General features: G+C 53.9%; 10 protein-coding genes across 10 annotated transcripts; 6 read left to right on the top strand and 4 right to left on the bottom strand.

Annotated features, from left to right (window-relative positions):
- Positions 1 to 28: 28 nt before the first annotated feature.
- Positions 29 to 3,562, bottom strand: CLAFUR5_04934 (FKBP12-associated protein 1; the record flags this gene model as incomplete). The annotated part of the gene is made up of 1 exon (XM_047904082.1): positions 29 to 3,562. The coding sequence occupies one exon, from the start codon at positions 3,560 to 3,562 to the stop codon at positions 29 to 31; it is 3,534 nt and encodes a 1,177-aa protein (XP_047760997.1).
- A 250-nt stretch (positions 3,563 to 3,812) lies between these two features.
- On the top strand, positions 3,813 to 5,845 carry CLAFUR5_04933 (Peptidyl-prolyl cis-trans isomerase cyp15; the record flags this gene model as incomplete). Its single annotated transcript, XM_047904081.1, has 2 exons — positions 3,813 to 5,460; positions 5,544 to 5,845. 2 exons carry the CDS (start codon positions 3,813 to 3,815, stop codon positions 5,843 to 5,845), a joined length of 1,950 nt encoding a protein of 649 aa, XP_047761341.1.
- A 1,066-nt stretch (positions 5,846 to 6,911) lies between these two features.
- On the top strand, positions 6,912 to 8,124 carry CLAFUR5_04932 (uncharacterized protein; the record flags this gene model as incomplete). The annotated part of the gene is made up of 3 exons (XM_047904080.1): positions 6,912 to 7,452; positions 7,507 to 7,662; positions 7,718 to 8,124. 3 exons carry the CDS (start codon positions 6,912 to 6,914, stop codon positions 8,122 to 8,124), a joined length of 1,104 nt encoding a protein of 367 aa, XP_047760993.1.
- A 1,299-nt stretch (positions 8,125 to 9,423) lies between these two features.
- On the bottom strand, positions 9,424 to 13,677 carry CLAFUR5_04931 (uncharacterized protein; the record flags this gene model as incomplete). Its single annotated transcript, XM_047904079.1, has 1 exon — positions 9,424 to 13,677. The coding sequence occupies one exon, from the start codon at positions 13,675 to 13,677 to the stop codon at positions 9,424 to 9,426; it is 4,254 nt and encodes a 1,417-aa protein (XP_047760995.1).
- A 233-nt stretch (positions 13,678 to 13,910) lies between these two features.
- Positions 13,911 to 15,086, bottom strand: CLAFUR5_04930 (Gamma-glutamyl cyclotransferase aclK; the record flags this gene model as incomplete). The annotated part of the gene is made up of 1 exon (XM_047904078.1): positions 13,911 to 15,086. One exon carries the CDS (start codon positions 15,084 to 15,086, stop codon positions 13,911 to 13,913), a length of 1,176 nt encoding a protein of 391 aa, XP_047760994.1.
- A 229-nt stretch (positions 15,087 to 15,315) lies between these two features.
- On the top strand, positions 15,316 to 15,646 carry CLAFUR5_04929 (uncharacterized protein; the record flags this gene model as incomplete). The annotated part of the gene is made up of 2 exons (XM_047904077.1): positions 15,316 to 15,378; positions 15,446 to 15,646. The coding sequence occupies 2 exons, from the start codon at positions 15,316 to 15,318 to the stop codon at positions 15,644 to 15,646; spliced, it is 264 nt and encodes an 87-aa protein (XP_047760196.1).
- Positions 15,647 to 17,032: 1,386 nt separating this feature from the next.
- Positions 17,033 to 17,533, top strand: CLAFUR5_04928 (uncharacterized protein; the record flags this gene model as incomplete). Its single annotated transcript, XM_047904076.1, has 2 exons — positions 17,033 to 17,305; positions 17,378 to 17,533. 2 exons carry the CDS (start codon positions 17,033 to 17,035, stop codon positions 17,531 to 17,533), a joined length of 429 nt encoding a protein of 142 aa, XP_047761196.1.
- Positions 17,534 to 19,576: 2,043 nt separating this feature from the next.
- Positions 19,577 to 19,849, top strand: CLAFUR5_04927 (uncharacterized protein; the record flags this gene model as incomplete). Its single annotated transcript, XM_047904075.1, has 1 exon — positions 19,577 to 19,849. The coding sequence occupies one exon, from the start codon at positions 19,577 to 19,579 to the stop codon at positions 19,847 to 19,849; it is 273 nt and encodes a 90-aa protein (XP_047760203.1).
- An 835-nt stretch (positions 19,850 to 20,684) lies between these two features.
- Positions 20,685 to 22,472, top strand: CLAFUR5_04926 (uncharacterized protein; the record flags this gene model as incomplete). The annotated part of the gene is made up of 3 exons (XM_047904074.1): positions 20,685 to 20,963; positions 21,013 to 21,632; positions 21,701 to 22,472. 3 exons carry the CDS (start codon positions 20,685 to 20,687, stop codon positions 22,470 to 22,472), a joined length of 1,671 nt encoding a protein of 556 aa, XP_047760204.1.
- Positions 22,473 to 22,846: 374 nt separating this feature from the next.
- Positions 22,847 to 23,375, bottom strand: CLAFUR5_04925 (Ubiquitin; the record flags this gene model as incomplete). The annotated part of the gene is made up of 3 exons (XM_047904073.1): positions 22,847 to 22,903; positions 22,964 to 23,193; positions 23,249 to 23,375. The coding sequence occupies 3 exons, from the start codon at positions 23,373 to 23,375 to the stop codon at positions 22,847 to 22,849; spliced, it is 414 nt and encodes a 137-aa protein (XP_047760201.1).
- Between the last annotated feature and the right edge of the window lie 42 nt (positions 23,376 to 23,417).

Raw genomic sequence — 23,417 nt, 5'->3', positions numbered from 1 at the left:
TTGCGACACTCTCTTCGCCTCAGAGTACCTACAATGCCGACTCTACCTGAGCAGCCCAGTCCAAACGCTCTGTCGGCACTGCAGGATCTGGCTCTCCCACCGATCCCGCCACCGCAGTCATGCTCTCGTTGTCAGTCGCTGCACTTGGTGCGCTCGTCTGCACGCCACCTTCGTCCTCACTAGCACTGGCCACCCTCTCCCTCTCCTCCTCAGCAAGCTCGGCTGCCTCCCAGTCCTCAGCCACCGGCAATGGCTTGGGCTTCAAAACCTTCTCTGCCTTCTTCTTCGCAAATGTGACCTTTCCACCAGCGCCGCTCAGAGCTGCAAAAGCGTTTATGCCGCCGAAGCGGTTACTTGGTAGGCTCATCTTTGCAGCGGACTTCTTAGCTGCCACTCTTGACCAGCCATCGCCGGTGGCACCATCGGACTCGTATCTGGTGATGTTGAGCGAGCTGTCTGTGGTGCACAGTTGCACTGTGCCGAGGTTCTGAGCAGCGATAGCCGTTCCTAGTGGCATCGTCAGGTTGTCCAGCATCTTCTCCAGCTCTTGTGCTGGCAGGATCCTGCTGACAGCTTTGAGGATGACATCCTCACTTGGCAAGAATTCGATGTCGAACGTGAACGGCGTGCTTGGGTGTAAGATGGTGCTGACCTCCGCCCGCACTTCATCGATGGTAAGTCCGAAGCGTGGCTTGGTGATGCGGAAGCTGTTGAAGGGCTCAAAAGACTTCGCCTTGATCTTCACAGGATTTGCCTCGTTGTCCGACACGTTGGCGCTGACGTTTGCTGATCGCTGGGCTTGTTGACGGATGCGCAAAGCGTCTGCTAGAGTCTTGTTGGGCGCGGAGACAAAGCGTGGCGTCTTCCAGATCATGACATGGCGGTGCGGCTCGGGATCAACACTTTCGGAATCAAGCCCAAAGTCCTCGGCGAGCGCGTGCACGAACGCTCGTTGCTGGGACTGCATCGGCTTGAATCGAAGTCGCTTCTCATCCTCTTCGGATGCGAAGACACGGAACTCGCGTTCCTGTGTCTGACACCACTTTGGGTGCTGCGCGAACAGGTTGAGTGTCTCCGTAGAGTATGGCACATGGTCGGCTCCTTCGACGTGTGTCGCCTGATCAATGTTGAGAGCGATTGCCAGTTTTCGATTACGTTCCAGGCGAGCGCATTCTTCGTTGCAGGGCAGAGACTTGCCTCCGTTGCCATCACTCGACTTCGAAGCACCACAGCGAATCTCCTGCTTCTGAGCTTGACAAGTACACGTAATGAAGATCTTGCTCGAGCAAGGCTTGTCCTCTTTGCAAGAAAAGGGAGCGTGGCATGGTGCCTCGTCTGGGTGACCACAGATCTTCTTCTCTTTCCCGCATTGCTGTTGGCATGCCTCACCATTCGCGTCTTCACATCCGCCCGCACGGTGACAGATTTTCCGGCATGAATGAACGCCGCATTTGAGCTTCTTTCCGCAAATCTCGCCGCAGCCGACGTCGCGTAGCCAGCATTGTTGATTCTTCAAAGCTTTCTTGCCACACATGCAACGCTTCTCTACGAGAAATGGGCACTTCGGGCATGGCGCATCGTCCAAGTGACAAGTATGACCGACCTGGGGATGACCACAAGCCTTTGGTCGTTCACAAGGGAGCCTGCAAGGAGGCGGTTTGGTGCCGCATGGAAGTGGTGGCTGGAGCACTGTTCGTCCACAATGGCAAGCGATCTCTTCGAATATAGCCTCTCGACAACTGCCGCATGGGCCTTTGTGGCAAAGCTCTTCGCACTCGTGATTTCCGCACTTGAGCAGTCTGCTACATTGACGTGTGCAGATGTGCTCTGCCTCAAAGCCATCGTCTGCAGAGCGAGATGCTGAGTTTAATGGGCGGGACTTCTTTCTGCTCGCTTGTCGCGCGATGGCTCTGCTCTCGCCTGCGCAACAACGTTCTTCGCAAGCATGACGTCCGCAGTTGAGGTTTGCGCGACAGACACGCATGCATTGTGGTGGCTCCTCTATGCCTTGATGACAGATGGTCTTCGATGTAGTCCTGCCGCAGCGGCAGTTGATTGTGATGGTCTGCAAGCACGATGGACAATTGCCAGTATGACATACCTCCGGACAGCTGTGGCCGCAGAGAAGAAGCTTGCCACATGGCTTGTCGCAGCTTGGAATCGAGTCCAAGCAGGATGTTCGCGCTTCGCTAGTCAAGTCTGCGAGTGGCGTCTTTCCACAGGAACAGTGAGTGACAAGATCTGGCGAGCGTGGGCAATGGCTACCATCCGCCACTTGTGGGTGACAAATCTGCTCACGGCGGTGTACACCACAGTCGAATGCGCGGTTGCAGGTGCTGCCGCAGTTGAAGACTCCAGTCCAGCTTTCTGTAACCACTTCGTCTTCATCGACATGATGATTGCGCCGGCTGTCTTTGGGTTCTCCTCGATCGCTGCAAAGCACATCTTTCTCCATCTGCCCACAGTAGCATCGTGCAGGTAACCTGACATCACAAGCGCCGCATTCTCCTCCATGGCACGGACGCTCGCAGCGGTGCTCGCCACAAGGCATCAGACTACCACAGACCTCACCACAGCTGAAGCCAGAAGTATAAACGGTCTCAAAGCATCGTTTGGTTGACTCGTGCTTGCCACAGAAGCAAGACTGCATTGGTCCCATGTGTGTGCAAGGAGGGCATGGTCCAGCGTGGCAGGTCAGCTGGCAGGGATGTGGACATTTCCGAGCCCTGTCCTTTCCGCAAGTCTGGCCACAGGAATGGGGTGGTATGCCAGCAAGCGACTTTGGATCTGACTCCTTCGCGCACCAACAGGTGTAAGAGCTAGGAAGATCATCCTTTGGTAAGTTGCAACCAGGACATCGCCATTGTCGCAATTGCGAGACCTCTCCATCCTGCGCACGCTCAAATGCAGCTCCCGCAGTCGAAGACCACTTCTTGATACATGTCATGTGGAATACCGTCCAACATGTATGACATGACCAGACTTTCGAGTTCCGACGAACTTCGCTTGTGCAGATAGCACATTCGTAATGAGCATTGTCAATGTCTTCGTGGGTGCGTGTGGCGATGTCGGGAGCTTGCGATTTCGACATTCGTCGTTTTGGCTGACGTGGCTGCCGGACTTGTCTCTGTACTGGCTGTGGTTGTGTGACATTGTGGGCATGCTGCTGTCCCGGTACGAAGACTGGTGCACTGGCCTGCAGATTGGCGGGTCCTTGGGACGCATCTGAAGCGTTCGTCTCCTCCCTGGTCAGTTGGCCTCCAAACGTCCGGCCATTCACGTTCCTCCTGCTCTCGACTGCCGGCCTGCCACCACGTGCCCGCACGCCACCTCTCCCCCGTCCTCGTCCTCGTTGACTCCGCTGACCATCATCGTTGTGCGTAGGAGCAGCTGTAGAGGCATTCGCCTGCGGAGCAATGCTTGCAGGTCGGAAACTCAAGGCAGAGTTCTCGCCACCCCGTGCATTGCCTCGACCACGGCCTGGTCGTCTTCGTTGACGTGGTCTTGATGGATCTGATTGCTGATTTGATGGGCCGGCTTGTGCTGATGAAGCGACCTCCATGTCGGGCGGTGTGTTGTCGTTGTATGAGCTTGGAACCAGAGGCAGATCTTTGTGCTGTTGTATTGTGGCGTATGTTCTGTGGTGGTGGCTTTACTTGATGCCATGCATGGATCGAATTACAGTACTCAGAATCCTGACGGGAGGCCTCTAACCGGATTAAGCTTGCGGGATGACTGCATGCTATCGCGCTAGTCATGCACGATCTCGGAAACGACAGGGATGTGCTGAGCAGTGAGCAGTGAGCACCAACATGGAACATGAGAATCTGGAGCTGAGTCCTCAACCCAACATGGCTGCCACAGCCGATGAGGCGCCTCAGGGCACGAAACGATCGCGAGATGAGGCCGAGGGCAATGGCGTCCCTCCAGCGGGCGGCGACGACGAGAGCGAATCGAGCGACGACGACATTGGACCAGCCCTGCCTTCAGCCGAACAGCCACAGAAGAAACGACGAAAGCTGCCGTACGAGAAGCAGTACATTGCAGCGTTGCCGAGCGCGACGCGATATTCGAAGTCGTTGATGCACAAGGAGCAGTTATCCTTCGTCAACATCACCCCGCACACCGCCTTCCTCATCACGAGTTCTGTGGATGGCTACGTCAAGTTCTGGAAGAAGACGTCTGGAGGCATTGACTTCGTCAAGGAATACAGGGCGCACGAGGGCGAAATACGGAGTGTGACTGTGAGCTCCGACGGGCGAAGCTATGCCACAGCTGGAGCAGACAACACGATCAAGATCTTCGATGTCGCAACCTTCGATCTGCTGGCCATGCTGGAGCCAGAGACGCCAGCCAGGTGCATATGCTACGTTCACGGGAATGGGACATCGTATCCGCTTCTGGCGCTATCAAGCGAGACGGATGGAAGCATCACCATATACGATGGCCGAGGAGAAAACCAGCAGCCTATGCACACCATCGCCAGTTTGCACCGCAAACCTGTACATGTTATGGCATACAACAACGCGTATGATTGTGTCATATCAGCAGATGAAAGCGGTATGATTGAGTACTGGCAACCGTCCGGCTCGTTCGAGAAGCCTGACAATGTCTTCGAGATCAAGAGCAGCACATCGCTGTTCGAGTTCAAGAAGGCCAAATCAGTACCGAGCTCCATCACGCTCTCACCCACAGGCGAGCAGTTTGCGACTTTCTCATTTCCCGATCGGAAGGTGCGGCTATTCGACTTCGCGACCGGCAAGCTGCAGCGGACGTATGATGAGAGCATCACGACCATCACGGAGATGCACCAAGCTGGAACACTTACCAAACAGCCACTGGAAGCCATCGAATTTGGTCGCCGTATAGCGGTGGAACGGGAGCTGGAGCACCCTGCTGTGCGCAATCGCATCAATGTCATCTTCGATGAAAGTGGCCACTTTGTGCTGTACGGCAGCATTCTTGGTACAAAAGTCATCAACACGTTTTCGAACCGAGTCGTCCAAATCTATGGTCGGGATGAACCGTTTCGGCCGTTGAATCTGGCACTGTACCAAGGACAGCCAGAGAAGAAGGTAGTCGTCACTGTACAAATGGCGACATCAGACAATCCACTTCTAGCTGAAGCAGAAGCACGAGATGCTATGCTTGTAAGCACCGGTTCTGGCAAAGTGCGATTCTACATGTTCACGGACGAGGATAACGTCTCGAAATCTGATCGTGACATTCACAACGAGAAACCGCGCACCCTCAATGCCACCAGGAAGGCAGAAGAAGAAGCTCGCGAGGCGCGTATTGGCACATCTGCTACCATACACACGACGATGGGCGACATACAGATCCGCATGTACCCTCAACATGCACCGAAAGCAGTTGAGAATTTCACGACACATGCACGCAACGGCTATTACAACGGCATCATCTTCCACAGAATCATCCGGAAATTCATGATACAGACTGGTATGTATATCTCGCAACGTCCATTTTGGACTCAACCAGCATTCTGCGTGATATTTTAGAATGATATACTGACATCGTTACAGGGGACCCGTTGGGCGACGGCACAGGTGGCGAGTCCATCTGGGGCAAGGAGTTCGAGGACGAGTTCACTCCTGAACTCCGACACGACAAGCCCTATACGGTCAGCATGGCCAATGCAGGTCCCGGTACGAATGCTAGTCAATTCTTCATCACCACCGAACGCACACCTTGGCTGGACGACAAACACACAATCTTCGGGAAATGCATCAAAGGAATGGACGTTGTGCATATGATTGAAAACACGAAAGTGTGGAAGGAAAAGCCGGTCGAGGACATCAAGATCGTGAACGTCAGCATCGGTTAGCCGCCTACCAACAAGAATGTGCCGCACTGCTACTCGCCAAGACACGTGCCGTTGAGCCCTACCACCGTACCACGGAAAAGTTTCTCAGATATGCTTGGATGTTAGAGGAACTTGGCGCGTTTTCTAAACCACTCTTGTCGAACCACACTGTCCACTGCAATCCAGCCTGTTTCAACAAGCTCTCTTCAATCCAAACTGTGGGCAGTAAGTACCCCCGGAGCACCGAGGACGACGTGTGAGCTTGCGAACACTCGGGGACGACTGCGCATGGGACTGGCACGATACCCGAGCGCGCGAGGCAAGCACGTCGTTCAAAGTGATCGCAACTCTAGAATGGTTCCTCTTGTGGAAGGGAGCTCCAGCGACCTAGAGCGCTGTCCAAGATAGGTCGGTGCTTCCAGGTAGTTGTTTTGATAAGAAAGGTCGTTGCGACGCGTCGTTGTTTGGAAGACGCGTGAAGGCCACAGTGTCAGCAGTGTTAAGGCCACAAGCCGTGTCGATTCCATCTGGGCGTTGGTGCTAAGATCCTCTGACGACTACGACATACCGAGGGAATTTCTCGTGTTTAGGCTTTACCGAGACGCGCATTCTACGCGCCAGCGAATGAGCTTGTTCGGCCTGTACCTGCAATGCAACGTGGGTACGAGGCACTGCGAAGGATACGGAATAGGAGATGTCCTTTGACTGGAGACAGCGGACGGTCCGCAAAAGCTTCTGTTGCCGGAACGGTGACAGCGCCGGCTGCGGGCATGTTTTCCTGCGGTACCTGCAGTAGTCGTACCAAGGCCATGGAGAAACCGCCTTTCAATGGTCGAATCTTGCTGCATCTGCACTGGCCTTTCAGGAACATCGTGAGATTGCACTAATCCTTTGTCTCGTAATGATGGGCATACGAGAAAAACTAAGCCATGTGTTTCAAGGAGGTGGCACCAATATAACGCCGACGATAAGTATCTGCTGTCGTGACTTCTTCTCTTCTCTCTTCACACACTCGCAACCACTCTCATTCACCGACACCCAACCCGTCACTCTTTTAACGGTACCTCATCACCAAAACACATTCGCTATGCAGTACACCATCGCCGCCATGGCCCTCGCGGGCTTCGCCGCCGCCCTTCCTCAGGACAACTACGCCTACGGTGGCTACAGCTCTGCCCCAGCCGAGTACACCACCACCGCCCCGGCCAGCTACCCAACTACCACTGAGGAGAAGCCAGCTTCCTACCCAACTACCACTGAGGAGAAGCCAGCTTACTCCCCAACCACCACCGAGGAGAAGCCAACTGAGTACAAGCCAACCAAGTACGCAAGCAGCTCTGTGGCCCCATCTTACTACGCCAGCTCCAGCTCCGTCAAGACTGCCCCAGCCTACTACCCAGGCTCGTCCACACAGACTGCCCCAGCATACTACCCAACCACATCTGAGGTTTCCAAGTGCCCGGCTCCGGGCATGACCGACTCCGTGGGTCGCTACAGCTGCAACCCAGCCCACCAGTACCCAGACGGTCAGATCTGCGACCTCGTTGACGGCTGCTACTTCCTCCGCACCGTGACCCCAGGTGTCTCCGCAACCCCATACACCACCACCGTTGAGCAGTACACCACCTGTAAGCAGAATCTACAGAATGCTATCCCCAGTATCTGAGCTAATCATCATCTAGACTGCCCATCGGCCACAACCGTCACCGCTCACGGCAAGACCTACACCGCAACCTCCGCGACGACCATCACCGTCTGCCCAGGCAACTGCGTCGTGACCTCCACCAGCATGGCACCACCAGTCTACACCACCTCCACCGTCTCCGCCTACACCACCGGTAAGTGAAACCGATAGTGTGTACTACCTGATGCCTATACTAACGATCATTCTAGTCTGCCCAACCCCAACAACCATCTACACCCACGGCCAGACCTACCCAGTCACCAAGCCAGCGCAGACCGTCACCATCTGCAAGGATGCCTGCACAGTCACTCAGCCAGCAATGCCATCTGGCTCCGCCTACGTCTGCCCAGCACCAGGCAGCACCGACTCCATGGGCCGCTACTCTTGCAACCCAGCCCACCAGTACCCAGCCGGCCAGGAGTGCAAGCCCGTCGACAACTGCTTCTTCCTCATCGGCAGAACCCCATCGGCACCAGCCGGCCCAAGTGGCACTGGCGCTTACATGCCACACGGTAACGACACCAAGCCATCCATGCCAGCCACATACACTGGTGGTGCCGCTATCGCGTCTGCTGCGCCAGTTGCTCTTTTGGCTCTTGGTGCCCTTTTCTTGTAAGCGTTTCGCTTATGAGGGCGTGAGTTTCGAGAGGGAGACAATTACCAGAGACAGGCAAATGCGAAGACGACAGCATGAGGATAAAACAGGCCATTTCATGTACTTATTTTTCTAATGACGCGAGTCGAGTGCGGCTGCAGATAGATCATCTGCAGGTATTCATAGGCATGTAATAATGCTATTCGAAAGACACATAGGCCACCACTCGCACAGTGTTATCCGACAGCCCTCTCGCCTTGACGCTGACTGGAGAATGTTACAACATCATGCCCCTCGTCGGTCTCGAAAGCACAATACTCGCGCCTGCTAGAATTCTTTGGCGATTTCTGGAAGCAGAGGCGGCCAGCGTACTCCAAAGGTGATGGAGAGTATGACCTGACGAGGGTGCTTCGGACACCGTCGACAATCTCGATGTCGTCGAAGCAATGCGGCGCGTACTCAACACTGCCACTCTGCAAGCAGTTACTACACTAAGAAACTGATATCGTGCCCATCGAAAGACAGCCACATCCTCACAAAGCGATCACCTCGTCTACAAAAAGCCCTCGCCCGTCCATCGTCCAGCGCAATGTGTCCCACCTCGACGTTGAGGGCCAAGAACGAAAAGTTCTCTGGCGCCGTGGCGCGAAACCGTTGAAGTCTTGATTACGTCCACGCGTCACTTGGACGCCCCACGGCACGATACGGGCGGTAGATTGCGATACAGTAGCGTCTCGCGAGCTGCTCGGCGCCTACGAGACACTGGCTCCGGCGGTGGGTGACTTGTTGGGATCATCGGTGTTCAAGAACACCGCGAGTACTGCCTGCCTCCCATTAATGACAGCAAGACCGACCCAGGGCGAGACACTTCAATCCTCCTGTGTCCCGTGTCCAGATCATGCGCAGCCGCCGTGCAGAGGATGGAATACAAAGCTGCCTTTGTGATTACGCGTTGAGATGAAAGGCCCTTTCTCTCAGTCACGCAGTCTCGCGCCATCACCATGGTACTAGAGCGTCTGCAGCCCAGAAATATGCCAGTCATGGTAGAGAGTCGACTGATTGATCATCATCGAGCTCCAACGGGTCGAGGAGTGAGGTAAAATGGCCCCCGAAACGTCACCACAGTCCATCGCTTATGGAATCGTTGTCTCTTGATAGCATATGATTCCAAAAGACCGTTGTATCGATACGTCCATTACCATCATTCATAAGCTACATCGATGCGTACACATATCGGGCCACTAACATCATATCCGTTCCAAGATCCTTCCCATAACATCGTGCAGCATATCCTCCATTTCTGGCAATAGTATCACATTCTCACGAAAGCTTACTGACCAGCGACTCCAAATTGTCGTTCTCCTCCTCCCACTGCGCAAACTTGACCTCCCTCTCCTCCTGCTCTTTTTTCTTCTGCTCGAGTTGCTCTACAAGATTCGACTGGCATTTCTTTAAGTCTTTCTTGTGTGCTCGTTTCAATCGCCGTAGCTCCTCCATCTTCGTTGCGTAGAGCTGAGCACGAGCGATCTCCTCCTGCCCGACGTCGTAGATGTTTTGTCGATCCGCGTTCTCCGCGTTGCGCGAGAGACTGTTCTCATGCTGGACAAAGATCTTCGTAAGGCGCTGGGCAACCTTGATCAGCTCATTTGAAAGATTCAGTTGGTGCGGCTTCAGTGTCTTGCGCCATGCCATTAGATCATCTGAGGCGGGATCCGAGAACTCAGGATCCTCGAGTCCGTGTTGAGCTTCTTGGTTTGGCACATTCCCTACTTGATCCCGGAAGTCGTTACTATCATCGTCGTTGACGAGGGTCCTGTCTGGATCTTCTTCCGGCTGGCGGCGTGTCAAAGATGCGACGGCACGCAGCCTGGACAGGTCGTCGTCGGACAGATCGCCATCGTCTTCGCTGCTTGTCCGATTTGAAAATGGCCGCTGGCTCTGCTGCACGTTAGGCTTCGTGCGGATCATGGTGGTATGGCCGTCTGCTTCCTCCAAGACATATGCGTCCTCAATGAGAGTCGTCTGCTCGTCAAGCTGCTCTGCCATTCCACCCACTGCCTGCATAGCGATCTCAGAGCCTTGAGTGATGGCATCTTTCTTCGATCCGGAGAAGGGATTGAGCATTCTAGCAAGATCATCACGCTTGTCGAGAAACTTCTCCGACTGCGACTCGCTCAGCTCCAGTCTAGGAACCATTGCAGAGTCTGCTTGCGGGGCAGCTGGGACGGGCTTTGTGTTGCTTGATAAGGGCTGTGGCTGGTGAAACTGCGGGCCATTGTATCGCAAGTCATTTTCCGGCTGCTGGACGCCTGCTGGGAGCTGCGGAAGGTGCTTTTTGAGTGTCCTCTCGACAGCGTCCCGGTCAGAGACCAGGCCAGCCTGCTGCGAGAAAGTCTCCAAAACAGTCTTTGCATGACCGACGACCATCCGTGGAGGTACAGGGCTACCGCACATGTCGACTCTCTGGGAGCCATTCGTCGTTTGTCTGTTCAGGCGTGCCCTAACAGGTCGTGTGCGCTCGGGGATCTGAATTGGGGCAGGTACGGACTTCTCGAAAGGTCTTCCGGGCTCAGTTTGCCTCGGCATGAGGCCAAATGCCTTGCCCTGAGACGGGCTTTGGTCTGGCTGCAGGGGACCTTGGACTGCCCTGGTGCGTCGCTTGCCGTGATCCATGATATTGTCGTCGCTAATATCGGCCTTCGATCGCTTCGCGGCGGGCCTGTTCTCCTGGTCCATGGGAGGCAATCTTTTCGAAGGCAGCTTCACACCTTGTTCGTCAGCAATGAGCTTTGGCTTCGAGGGCGCCGGTTGTTGTGGTTTCTGCGGAAGACTCTCACTTACGCCCGCTTGTGTTGGTATTGGTGGTACTGCCTCCAATGTGACAGGCTCAGTGGTGATACCCCCGTGAACTTGCCGCTGAACATGGCCACCAGCTCTTACATTCGCAGCACGGGTCTTGACAGGCGCTGGCCGGACCTGCTGCTCGGCGTTCAGCTTCGGAGTTGCCGACTTTGGTGGCGAGAACATTGGCACGAGTGTATCATCATCATCGTCGTAGTCGTCAATGTTGGTAAACTCATCGACCTCTACCGGATCCACTTCTGTGCGTACTGCATGCTGCTGCCGGTGCGGAATTGCGACATTGTCTTCAGGCTCTGGTAACATCCTCAAAGGATACTTGGCTGGCTTCCTGCGCAGATTGCCTAGAGCATCGTCGACATTGGAAGCGAGGTTGCTCGATGAGGCCCGCTGCACAGGTGGTCCACTCCGTACGCTGGTGGCAAAGGATGATGGTCCACCCTTGCGTTTTAGTTCGTCTTTGAATCTTGTAATAGAGGGTGCCACTGGCATCTTCTTCACCGACTTCGGTCCTGGTGTCTTGACAGAGGCTACGCCTTGGTTTCTCGGACCAGACTTGTCGAAGCCGATCCCATTCGACTTATTCGACCGCACAGTCATCTGCAGCTCTGCCAGCTTCATGGCATCGTTATCCATCTTTATGGGTGGACTTGATTGCATGGGTGGGGCCGGTGTCTTTGGAACCATTGGCGCTTGCGGTTCTGCGGTTGTATCCTTCGTAGTCGTGATCGCAGTCTCGCGCGCAGGCGAGCCAGCAATTGAGCTAGCAAATGAGCTTGAGCTATCATTACCTTCAGACAGCATGATCGCGTTATCATGGGTCCGGCCTTCTAGATTCGACGCCGTAGGCGGAGGATTCTTTTGTCTGGCCGGCATGCCACTGCCTTGAGCTTGGCTCCGATGCACTGCTTTCTTGCCTTCGACCTTACTGCCAGCAGCCGTGAAAACTTTGTCATGACGAGACTGTGGGGATTGCACGGCACGGACGACAGACGAGTTGCGTGTCTGGTCCGCCTTCTGCACAACATCTGGACTCCCATCATGTGTCTCCTGCTCTTCACTCTCTTGCGTTGTCGCGTGCTCCTGCATCTTGGTAACGGCAGTGCCATGTTTGGGTGTTTTGGTATTGTTGTTGGCTCCGACTCGACCTCTTGTGGTCCCTGCTGGCCGTCGTGCTGTACTTGGTGAAGGGGCCTTCACCTTGCTTGCTGTCTTGCTCTTCTTCGTGTTCTTGGGAGCATTCTTCACAGGCGACTTAGGCGTTGCATAGTCATCGTCGTTCTCGTCGACCTCATCGTTCTTGTAAGACGACATCACTGCCTGTTTCTGTCGTTTGCTCTTCGTGGAAACACCAGCAAGGGCGCCTGACCCCTTGACAACTTCGGGTATCCTGTCTACCAGGTCTTCATCGCCCTCGTCAGGATCCACGTGGCGAGCTTTGCGCTTGGTTCCTGCCTCTGAGTGTGTCACCTTGACTGCCGCGATGGAGTCATCCTTCTTGTCTCTGTGACGCTCGTTGCCATTTGCTTCACCCGCTGTATCGCTGCCATCGTCGTCTTCCACAAAGGGCCCTGAGTTCCGCTTGTGCTTGGAGGTGGCTGTGAGTTTATCCTTCTCATCATTCTTGGCAGTAACTTTTATGCTTCGCTGCGCAGACGCGCCGGTGCCTGCCTCAGCGCAATCACTGACGGTGGCGTCCTTCGAAAATGGAGCATTTGTACCAGCCATTGGTTTCTTCAACGTTGTCAACTTTCCCGGACGAGTTCGTTGCTCCTTCACAAGGCTGTCCTTGACCGCTGCTGGCACATTCTTTGTCGTCCCTCGCGTGGTCGGTTTCTCCGAAGCTCCAGCTTGAGCATTGACACTGACTAGAGCTTGGGTTGTGGAAGTAGCCTTGACGGCAGGAACGTGAGCGCTAGCGTTCTTGCCTGTTTCAGCAGCTTCCAGGGCATCCAGCTTTGCCTTAGCACTGGTGCTAGGCAAGGCAGTCCGGCTCTTCGATTGCTTGTGGGCCGTCGCAGTACTCTTGGCATCGGAAGCCATTATGCTCGTCTTTGAGTTAGCACTTGGGTTACCGGGTGTTGAAATGGCCGCACTGCTCTGGTCGCTGTTGTTGCGGCTCGCCTTGCTGCCTGGTCGCTCCGCTGACGTGGCCGGAGCTGGATCGACCTCGTTCGATCTGGTTGTTTGAGTGAATACTCTTGGCTTTGAGACCACTCTAGCTGTGTTGTCAGGTGCTGGTGCGTCCTCCGAGAAAAGTTGGCTTAGCGGTCGTCCTGGAGTTGCGGACTTTGTCGGCGTAGACGCGGCACCTGCCTGCTGCGTCTCGCAATCGTCAAATAGCTTGCCCGCAATAGCCTGAGTATCATCGGTGGAGACGTTCTTTGAGGGCAATTTTCGTGGTGCTTTCCGAAGCTTGGCCTGAGGTGTCGCGTCGTACAGCTCGTCGCTGTTGTCGGCAGGAACGAAGTGGGCCGACGGTCGTTCTGATACAGTCGGTGAGGACCGCTGCTGAATAGGAGAGTTCTCTAGAAGATTTTCGACAGACTCCTTGACGATCTGGGTGCTGTCCCGACTGCTGTTGCGCGAACGAGATGCGTTGGGCTGTCGTTCCTGTCTGATAGATGGAGATCGTGCCACCGCAGGAGCTGCTAGGGGAGTTTCGTGGTCCCGACTGGCGTTGAGCGAGCTTTGCGTAACAGTAGCCTTCGCCATCACATGTGTGCGTGTCTATCGACGACTGGATGGCGACATAATTTGGAGTGGAAGTGAAGTGGATGTTGAGGATGAGGTTATCGGAAGGTGGCAACTGCCTCTTTCAAGGCAGGCACCAATGCGCGCGACCAGGATGTTACGCGACTGTCGTCCATGGGGAAGGAGCACCACGACTCCGGGGTAAGGATCAATTTTTTCTTAGTTGACATTCATACATGCATGCTATCATCTCGTCATATGCCTTTCTCAACATCGCTATGACTGTCTTGACTTCTCTGTCGTATCATGGACTTGCCACGTCTGCCTTCACTTTGACTGTCCTCGTTGCCTCCCTTCTCAATGGTTCTCTCCCCGTCACCAAATAGTGGCTGGAAGAAGCCATCATAACTCTTCCACACGGCCTTAAACACCGCATTCGTGAGCTCCCTCATCCACTTTGGTGCCCTCCCGTTCTTACCCGCAACCAGCTTCCCCAGCGCGAACATACTCAGCACAATCGGCAGCCACGTTGCAAGAATCACGAACTGGCCCAACCTCTGCTTCGTTGTGGTAATGGTGTATGGCTGAAGGGACAACAAGTATTCTTGATACTCATACGGCAATTTGCACTCTTCTGCACCATCCGTAATCAACTTCAAGTACCGCGCTGATGCCTGGGCATAGTCTGCACGTGGTCGCTGCAGGTGTCCTCCTTTCTTCGGTGGTTCGCCGTCAGGAACAGCGGGTGCGAACAGGGTGTGGGCTTTGAAGGGAGGAAGAGTGGGATGCTTGGGAACAGCTTCGCGAGGATCTGCGTTAGCGAAGGGATGGCATTCAACCAATATGTCCTGATACCCTGACCCCCCTCCTTCTGTCGCGATGATGTGAGCGTAGTCTTCGGGCGTGACTTCATAGACGACTCCTATGAGGCCTTTATGCCAGCCATCAAGGTAGCCTCCGTTGCCATCTTTTGAGGGTAGGAGGGATGTCTTCTCGTCGTCGCTGTTCGAGTGTGAGATGTCGTCGTGAGGATCGCGTCGTGCACTGTTCGCGAAACAAGGCTCGGCGTAGGGTATCCCTGGAAGATCGAATGTCATCCGCAGGGACGGCACTAGTACGTTGATCTGCGAAAGAGGCTTGATGCCTCTGTCCTTGCGGAACTTCTCGCTGGACAAATTGGAGCCATAGGCAAGATATAGAACAGTGTCGCGCTTGGGCTTGTGTGCCGCCTCTTCTACGAATTGCTCCAGGCAGTACGGATGGTCATCGCGTGAAGATTCCAGCCGGGAAGTCGTCGGTCGAGGCGGTGGTGAGATGTCGATGGTGTCACCTTGCGATCCTCGTCGAGCTCTATCACGCAATGCTTGCTGACATGAGTAAGCTGAGACAGTGGTCCTATCGGGCGAGGTTTCAGTGGTATGGGTCTCCATGTCGATTGAAGAAGTCTGTAGACCTCACTCTCGCTCTTGAATGTCTTGTATGAACTTCACAACATCAACAAAGGCCTTCGCGTTGTCTACTAATCAGAACGGGCGTCGCCGTCATTGATGAGGCCATTTGGTAAGCACAAGCGGCACCTCGGGGTTCAGATTCCCGGCGGCATTGTGTTGCACCGATCTGCCAAGCTGTGAACTTCACTCACGACCTCAACTAACAAAGATGGCGCCTGAAAGACCTGTGGCTTCTGCAGATGGTACTGGAGATGCTGCTGATCTTGCGAGGGTATGGCAGAGTCGAGTCGGTGGCAGAGTCGAGTCGGTGGCAGAGCCGAGGCTGATCCATCTCGCAGGCATTCCAAGAGCTGACGAAAGGCGAGCGCACCGCCACAGCATTGGAGAACCAGTTGAACGTGATGGAGGCCAGAATCGAAGCAATGCTGGCTGAAGCGGAGAAAACACAGAAGGAGGCGGAGGCTGGCAAAAGCGACAAGCAAAACTCGAGCAGTAATAAGAGCGAAGGTGACGGAAGTGCTGCAAGCGGAAACAGCTGAACGCGTTGAGCACAGGAGTGTCTGGAAGAGAAGACAGACATTGATGCTGTAAGCGTATCGCATAGAAGACTGCATATAACGGGCTACATGTGCAGGAGGTTTGCAGGAGGCGGCAAGCTCAGGTGCGCTGCGATGCCTGCCGGCAGTGCCACATCACTGGTTGCAGACGAATTGGCGAGAGATTCAAAGGAGGAGACCCTGCGCATGTGGAGTCGAGCGGGGCGCCATCTCATCCGTCGACATGAGTTCAGACTTTGCAGGCACGTGTGGCCCCTCCAATGCGGAAAGAGTTGAGGTAGAGTGATTTGTGAGGTGTCGATTCACGAGCGAAGCTGGGCACGAGGGTGGGCGAGGTCGGGTCGATGATGGTGTGAGGGTGTGAGGTTTGTGCCGGTGATGGCAAGACTTGGTGACAGCAAGGAGTAGTATGCGCTGACTTTGAGGCACAGTCGAGTCCAATGGATCTGTCAAATAGGCCGAGTGTGAAAGGTGCATCCTTACTACCTCCAGCTCGCAACCTCTTACCCCTATAAGTCGTCAAGCTGTTTATTCCGGCACATACGGCCACAAACGGTGGGATGAATAGCTGAACGGTTCAACCGCTCAATACCCAAGCTACCCACCGCGAGTTTAGTACTACGACGGGTGACCACAATCTATCTTGTCCAGAAGTCAACGATCCAGCACCAAGTCCGACTCCACTGCGATCGTAGGTTGAGCTTAAGCTCCTCCTGAAGAAGTGTCCCTTCAATTGACTGCAATCCACCTGCGTACAAGAAGATCTGTGTGTAAAGCTCTAGTGGGAAGAACTCGTGCTGTATGTTTTGCTTTTTCTTTTTGCACTTGCGGATGCTGTAGTTGATAGCATACCCCGGGTGGCCGGGTCATTTGCATGACTTTTTGCGCATTAGCACGTCTCGAGATGGCCGTGATACAGTAAGATGTTACAGGAGACATGAGCAGACGCCTGCCCCAAATCAACGATGGAAATCCGCCAGCATACAAGTTTTGCCACCTGTCCGTCATTGCTCCTGGGTCAAGAGCTCATGGATGACGGATGAGGTGGCAATTCTCGACCGCAACACACTGTACTGCACCGCTGACCAAGCCGCGTCATCAGTCCTCGTCGTCCAAAGAGACATGTGGCTTCCCGGCGAAATGCTCATGCGACTTTTAGCCGATCGTGCCAGCTGCGTGTGACACTGACCTGACGGTCGGGCTATATGCAGTTCGAATCCTCTTGCAGGTCTCTTCCTCCATTCCACACTACCAAAGTGTACTCGCGACTAGCAGGACCGGCATCTCGCCAATTAGATAACGCCCTGTACTGCTGAAGAGAATTTTCACCACACATAAGCGTCCCGGGCCTGAGGAATATAGCGCCACATGCATCTCGTGCAGCATGGCCTGGCTTTCGGATCTATCTTCTCCCTAGCCGGCGTGATCGGCGCAGCTTTACCTCCACCAGTTGACCATGAGAGATTCACGGAGCTTTTCCAGCTTGGCAGCAGCTTGATGAGCCAAATAACCATCGATGTACCAAATCCAGACTACACGATGTCCTGGGACAGGTGGAGTGTGCTCAACGCTGGTTGGACGCTCAATGAGGAGGTCGTCCCCTTGGCCCTGCGCGACACGTTGAATGCTTTGGTCGGATGGGTATGTCACATGTGGCCCAGTCACGCTTGTCCCGTTATAAGCATCAGGACTTCAGTGTTAACGCCGTGACAGTCGGGCCCTCAGATATCAAGACAGACCCTCGCAGGTCCGAAACTGCAGGATTTCTTACATGACTCCAAGCTCTCTGCCGTATCATACCGGAACGACCACACTGGCGATCAGTTCCGCTTTGCTCACCCGTTGCTGAACAAGTTGGTCGGTGCGTAACACAAAGACGTCAGCATAACTGCGCGGCATACTCATTTGGCATAGTCATCACTGAAGAAACGGTCCGCGACGAATGTGTAACCGAACAGCAAGAACACCCAGATATTGTGCACCTATCGGACCTCGTGAACATACAATGGTGTCGATCCATGAAGATGTATCCCAAGGAACCGTCAAAAGGGAAACGCATACGGCCACCACCAGCGTACTACCTGTTCAAGGCGATCAGACAACCCGAAGAGACTCTCGCTGTCATGCACTATTGTCTGCACAAGGACCGTGGACTCGATGAAGCCCCCGTTTGGCCCGATGCCGTGACGTTTCCCTTCGGCACCTACTGCTTCGATGCACTTCTGGCCACGAAGAACGCGCAGAGCGTTGCATGGATGCTCATCAATTATCCTAATTTGTGGAGTGGCCGGGTCTTGACCTCTGTCTTGAATTTTCGGTTCGCCGCCGACGGAGAACCAAGCATGATGTGGACAGTCAACAAGGCTAATGAACAAGCCGCAAAAATGCTTCGAGAAAACACTCAAGCAGAAACTCAGTCTGCCGTACAGGGCGGTGGCAATTCCGCCGACATTCCTCACGCCATGTTGGGAAAGTACGATAAACCTGCCGAACGACGGACTGCGAATCGCAGTGGTATTCAAGATGACGCTCCTGGCGTTGGCAGTAGCTCGATATCTCGTCGGGCTCCGCCAGACGATGTCATGGCCTCAGCGTCACACCCGGACTCTTAGATACAGAGGCGTTTCAATCTTACCGTGATTGGGGCTGCTGGATGGAAGGGAATTGCCTTGCTGACGTTTCGTAGAATGCTGACTGGTAGAAAGCCCTCACAACAACTGATTTGCAAGCACTCGGATGGATACGTAGCAATGAGCTTGAAGTTGATGTCAGGTCCTTTTGCTTCCTGAAGGGTTCGAAAGGCGAGCCCTTGCCGCCCTCAAAACCACCCGGGACATACTACCAGGACTTTACAGACGACAACACACCATGTTCCTTCTCATGGTCGGTTCAGAAAAGGCAAGAAGAGTATCTTTGCATCTACTCAAAAAGAACCGATTTGTTGGTGCGCAGGCTTGATTGTGAATCACTGTGGCACACAAGCTAAAGACATGTAGCTATCAAGAAGACTTCTCTAGCTCCCGAGCTATTCCCCAAAAGCGAACTCCTCGAACCAAACGAAGCACACTTGTCCGATCTTCTTCACCACGACTGGCCCTCTCTTCGGTGAAATACTCCCATGTCCCTTATTGTGTCAAAAAGTACCGCCATGTCCCTCTTATGTTAAAAAGTTCTCCCGTGGCCCTTGCATTGTTGCAAAAATAATGCGATGTCCTTCGTCTATATATAGTGGTCGCAGCATCGCGGGAACAACGCTAGGGTGTGTAGAATATACGTTTTAGAGGTTTTGCAAGAGGTAGAACTAAAGAAAAGTATATAATAATATAACTAGTTACTTTACTACCGAGCTATAGATATAAGAGAAATTAAAAAAAGTGCAAGAATCGCATGTTTAGATTATACTAGGGTTATAGCAGTACTTTCTAACACAATAAGGGTTATAGGAGTTTTTTCTTAACACAATGTAGGGAAATAGCGGTATGCTTTTGCTATAAAGCGACACGGTAGTATTTTCCGACACAATGAGGGACATGGGAGTATTTCACCGCCCTCTCTTCAAGGCATACAAATCGCCCTTCCAACTGTCCACAAAAACGGCAAGATCACCAAATCGCCAGTGCAAGTCGGCTATCCCTACGTACCGAGATACTTTCTGATGCGAGAGGTCCAGACCCCTGACTCCGATCTGAGGGTCATGCTACATTGCTTGCAAGCTCAACACAATCTCGCAGACTTCCCGACATGGCCAGGTCACGCTCCGTTCCCCATCGACACCTTATGCTTTGACGCGCTCGTAGCTACCTCCAGTGCCGATGGAGCGATGATGTTCATTATGGGACACAAGACCGTCTACAGAAAATTTGTGCGAAAAGCGTTATTATTTTCAAGATTATTGGCGATGCGGCATCCAGTATGCTTTTATGGACCCGTCTAGTCAACAGACCACTGTTCCAGGATCTCGAAGCAAATTCGGCATCACCACAGGATCAGCCCGAATGCAAGTCTCCATACAATGGTAGAGGCTTTGAGGGAAAGAAAGGACCAACTATCCCAGGCAGAGTCGACAACGGCGGCTTTGATGTAGCCCAGGGATATCATCAGGCGGTGCTGGTAGCGATCATGACCATGTTGAAGGCGGCAGCAGGGTCAGAAGCCGAGGCGACGATAGCGAACAAAGCGACATGACTGACAAAGAAGTTGAAGCAGCGTTAGCAAAGATCGAGAAGGTGACGGAGCAAAAATGCAGACACTACAGCTGCGTCGCAAACACAACCGACGAAACTGCGGATAGGCTTTCAAGATGGCAATTTCCGACCCGTCTGAGACAGACTCGGATGCGTCTTGCTTGGCTGTGATTGAATCAAGTCAGTCTTTGTCTATCATATGGGAGTAGTTCGATGGAAACCTTGTATGCTTGAGATCTGAGCAGCATCTTGGTCATTAGAGCTGCTGTACGAGATGCCGTCAACAGTCGCCACAACTGTCTCCTTGTAGTTTCGAAGAGCATCATCGAGACCGGCGATGTTGTCGGGCTCTTGATGGCTGCGATGACGTGAAGTGGAAGCACGAAAGTGATGTTGACGTTGATAGACATCCTTACTCTGTGTCTGTGGTTTTGTTGTGACAAAGAGCGAAAAGTGTCATGCCGGAGCGTAAATTTATAGTCAAGGTGGAAAGACCCGCTGGTGAATGGGCAAGGGACGGCAGGTGGGAAGCAGGCGACTGCACGCTTTCGTTCATACCACACAGTTTTCTGAATTCGTTCAATTTTCTCGTGCCATACTATTGTGGGGAGAAAGCACGATCCATGGATACTGTGGACCGATCGCCAAGACCCGGCATGTGAAGCGAGCCGAAGCGGAAGATGACATACCGCTCAACGGCCGCCGCTCGGACGCCGGCACGGCACACCAGGCAATGATCCTATGTGCAATATTTCAGCTCCGCATTGCTGTTGGGATTTGCCAAGCACGCCCAACACTTCCGGACCTGCACTGCGTCAACAAGCCCGATCTCAGCGATGAATGACAGCGATCAGCCTCCTGAGAGTCGCGCTGATCAGGGCCCCTCGGCATCGCGATACAAAAACCCATGTGATGCTGAGAGGAGCTCAGACTCGCGCTTGCAGCCCGATGCTCCGCATGCGGATCAGGAGCTCGTGCAGAGTGATGGCAGCATCAGCGAACCGCCATCACAACAAGCACAGCCAGCTCGTAATGAGGGCCCGCAAGAAGTACACCAGGACGGCTCGAGGTACTTCATCAGCGGCAAACATTCAGAGCGGTCACTCCTCTTGCTAGTAAGCATGATCCCTACGCTTGAGTGCCCACACACTAACGACAACATAGGAGCAACTGCAAAAGACCCATCCAGTCACTGGCCGGTCCAAGATTGCCCTGAAGAAACGCCGCAATCGGATACAGGCCGAGCTCGACCACTTTGAGTACTTGATGGACATGACATCCCCGCAGGGACCACCACAAATGCGCTCTTCTGCTCGCCCACCACAGGTACTGGGCAATCAGCCACTCGGACACCGCAGCACCAACATCACACCAAGTTCCAACAACCGCCAGTCCCGACAGAGCACCATCGTATCAGCCTCACAGCAATATCAACAAGATCAAAACGGCGGCCATTCCACAACGCAGGACGTAGACATCCGTGAAGAGAACGAAAAGTTTGCACGTGGAATGAAAAGATTACGCTCAACCCCCATGTGCTCATCCTCATGGCAGTACAAGGAGAACGCTTCCAGATTTCACGCTATGCAAGAAGACCTCCGCGCAAGAGCAGCACTCAGGCGCTCCCGATTGGACCATGGCCATCGTACCGATCTTAGTTTACAGGAAGCCAACGTTGAGATCTCACCGGCGAGAGGATCCACCAACCGAGCGCCAGATGCCTACGGCGACTCGAGTGTGCATGGATACCAGGCTCCCAGCTTTGAATATCAAGCTCATGCTGGGTATGATCCGCAGGTACAGTCTCCATATTACGGTATTGATCGAGCTCACCAGACGCTGGGGCCATCAGTCGGACCATCATCAGCACTTTCAATGCCACAGATGTACTCAGCCAACACAATGGCTGCTCCACCGAACGAGAGTCCGTGGTGCTCAAGCGGTGGCGACATGCCGACTCAGCCAAAGCGCATGCTTGGCCCTTGGCCTTCGCCAATGATGGGCCTGCAATCATACACTATGTTGCCCCGCCAGTGGCAGGACTTCCCAGATTGCGTGCCCCAGAATATACCAATCACCCGCAGCAGAGACGCCTGGCTCGTCACAATCAGAATCCAATGATGCAATCGCCGCACTTCAGGGGCGCAGGGCCTATCGCTCGAGCTCGGGTTTCTGGCACTGCTCATTCGCCTACCATAGGAACTGGACCTCGTGCACTCAACTCTTATCAACCACCGCCTCCTGCTCCAAGCGGAGCGCTCTGTGTTGCTCTACCTTCGGGACCTCGTCATGCTGAAGAGTCTGTCAACAGTCGAATTGCTTTTGCCATCAGTACGCCAGTGCAGAGCACTACTAAGCAAGACAATCGCACACTTAGCGAGAGTGCTTTTCCCTGGCCGCAGGTGAACACAAACCAGCAAAGCCAACAGAGACACAAAGACGCAGCTGGACGGATCTTCGAAAAGTTTCAGAATCACGGTGTTGCTGAAGAGAAGAGCCCGGTCCGCCATGTTCAGATTGACGAGAAGAAGTTGAAGAGAGCACTTGCCGAAGCTCGGGAGGAGCAGGCTAGGAAGAAGCAGAAGCGAGAATACCAAGAGAGGGCTGCGGCAGAGAGGGACTGAAAACTGCAGGAGGAGGATATACTTGTCATTGTCACACTGCGGTGACCTGTAAAAAGGGGACTGTAAGCGATCGTCATGGCTGCTGTTGGCAGGGATGGTGGCGCTCTTGAGCGATGGCCTTCGAAAGAAGGAGATCATTCCGATAACTATGGATGCTATCTGGCAGAGATGGGGATATAGAAGAAGTTAAAAGACATGTAAAGCAACAATGAAGCATCATGAACAGCAACGTCTGAAGAGATAAAGCCTTTCCACCAGTCGAGATCTGAGTGCCCCAGAACACCACCACTGTCGCGGGCGAATGTGCTCCTTGACTTTACAGATACCCTGTCCCCAGCGGCCCTTTCCTGGCCACACCGGTTCCCAAGCAGTGTCTATGAGCCACAAAGGCGCGTGACTATGTGGATGGTAGAGCCTGCCTGAACGCCGTACTGCGGACAAACGTAGTCAGTGGCCATGTGTCAACACTGCAATGTATTCGGAATACGCACTTCTTTCAAGGGCTTACCACCCTCTGTGTCCTCCTCATCCTCTTCAACATTGTGTGAATGTTCCATCTGCTGGCCCGCGAAGATAAGCCTCTGTTCATCTGGCGGAATGCCTTCCCTGTCCTGTATCTTTCTGGCCAGCTCATCAACGGTGGTGGCGTTGGTGATCGAAAGCTGGAAACGTCGACCATTGAGCTGGACGAGGTTGATCGTGTATGTCTTCTGAGCAGGCGCTATGCATGATCTCAGTGGTTACATCCTATCCAATACAGCGTAGTGACAACTCACTATACGGGGGCGGAGCTTGAACGCGCCTTACTGGGGCAGTGATGTTGTATGGAGTGGTATCAACAGCCGCCACAATGGTCGGGAAATTCGCAACAAAAGCGGTCCTGAGACTAGCGATAGCGTTCATATTGTTGCCGCGATTCTTGATGGCAGCAACCACTTGGAAGGG

This window comes from Fulvia fulva, chromosome 4, assembly GCF_020509005.1.
Source record: "Fulvia fulva chromosome 4, complete sequence".
Lineage (NCBI taxonomy): Eukaryota > Fungi > Ascomycota > Dothideomycetes > Mycosphaerellales > Mycosphaerellaceae > Fulvia > Fulvia fulva.
The sequence above is the reverse complement of the archived record's forward strand: the minus strand, read 5'-3'. Positions and strand labels throughout refer to the sequence as shown.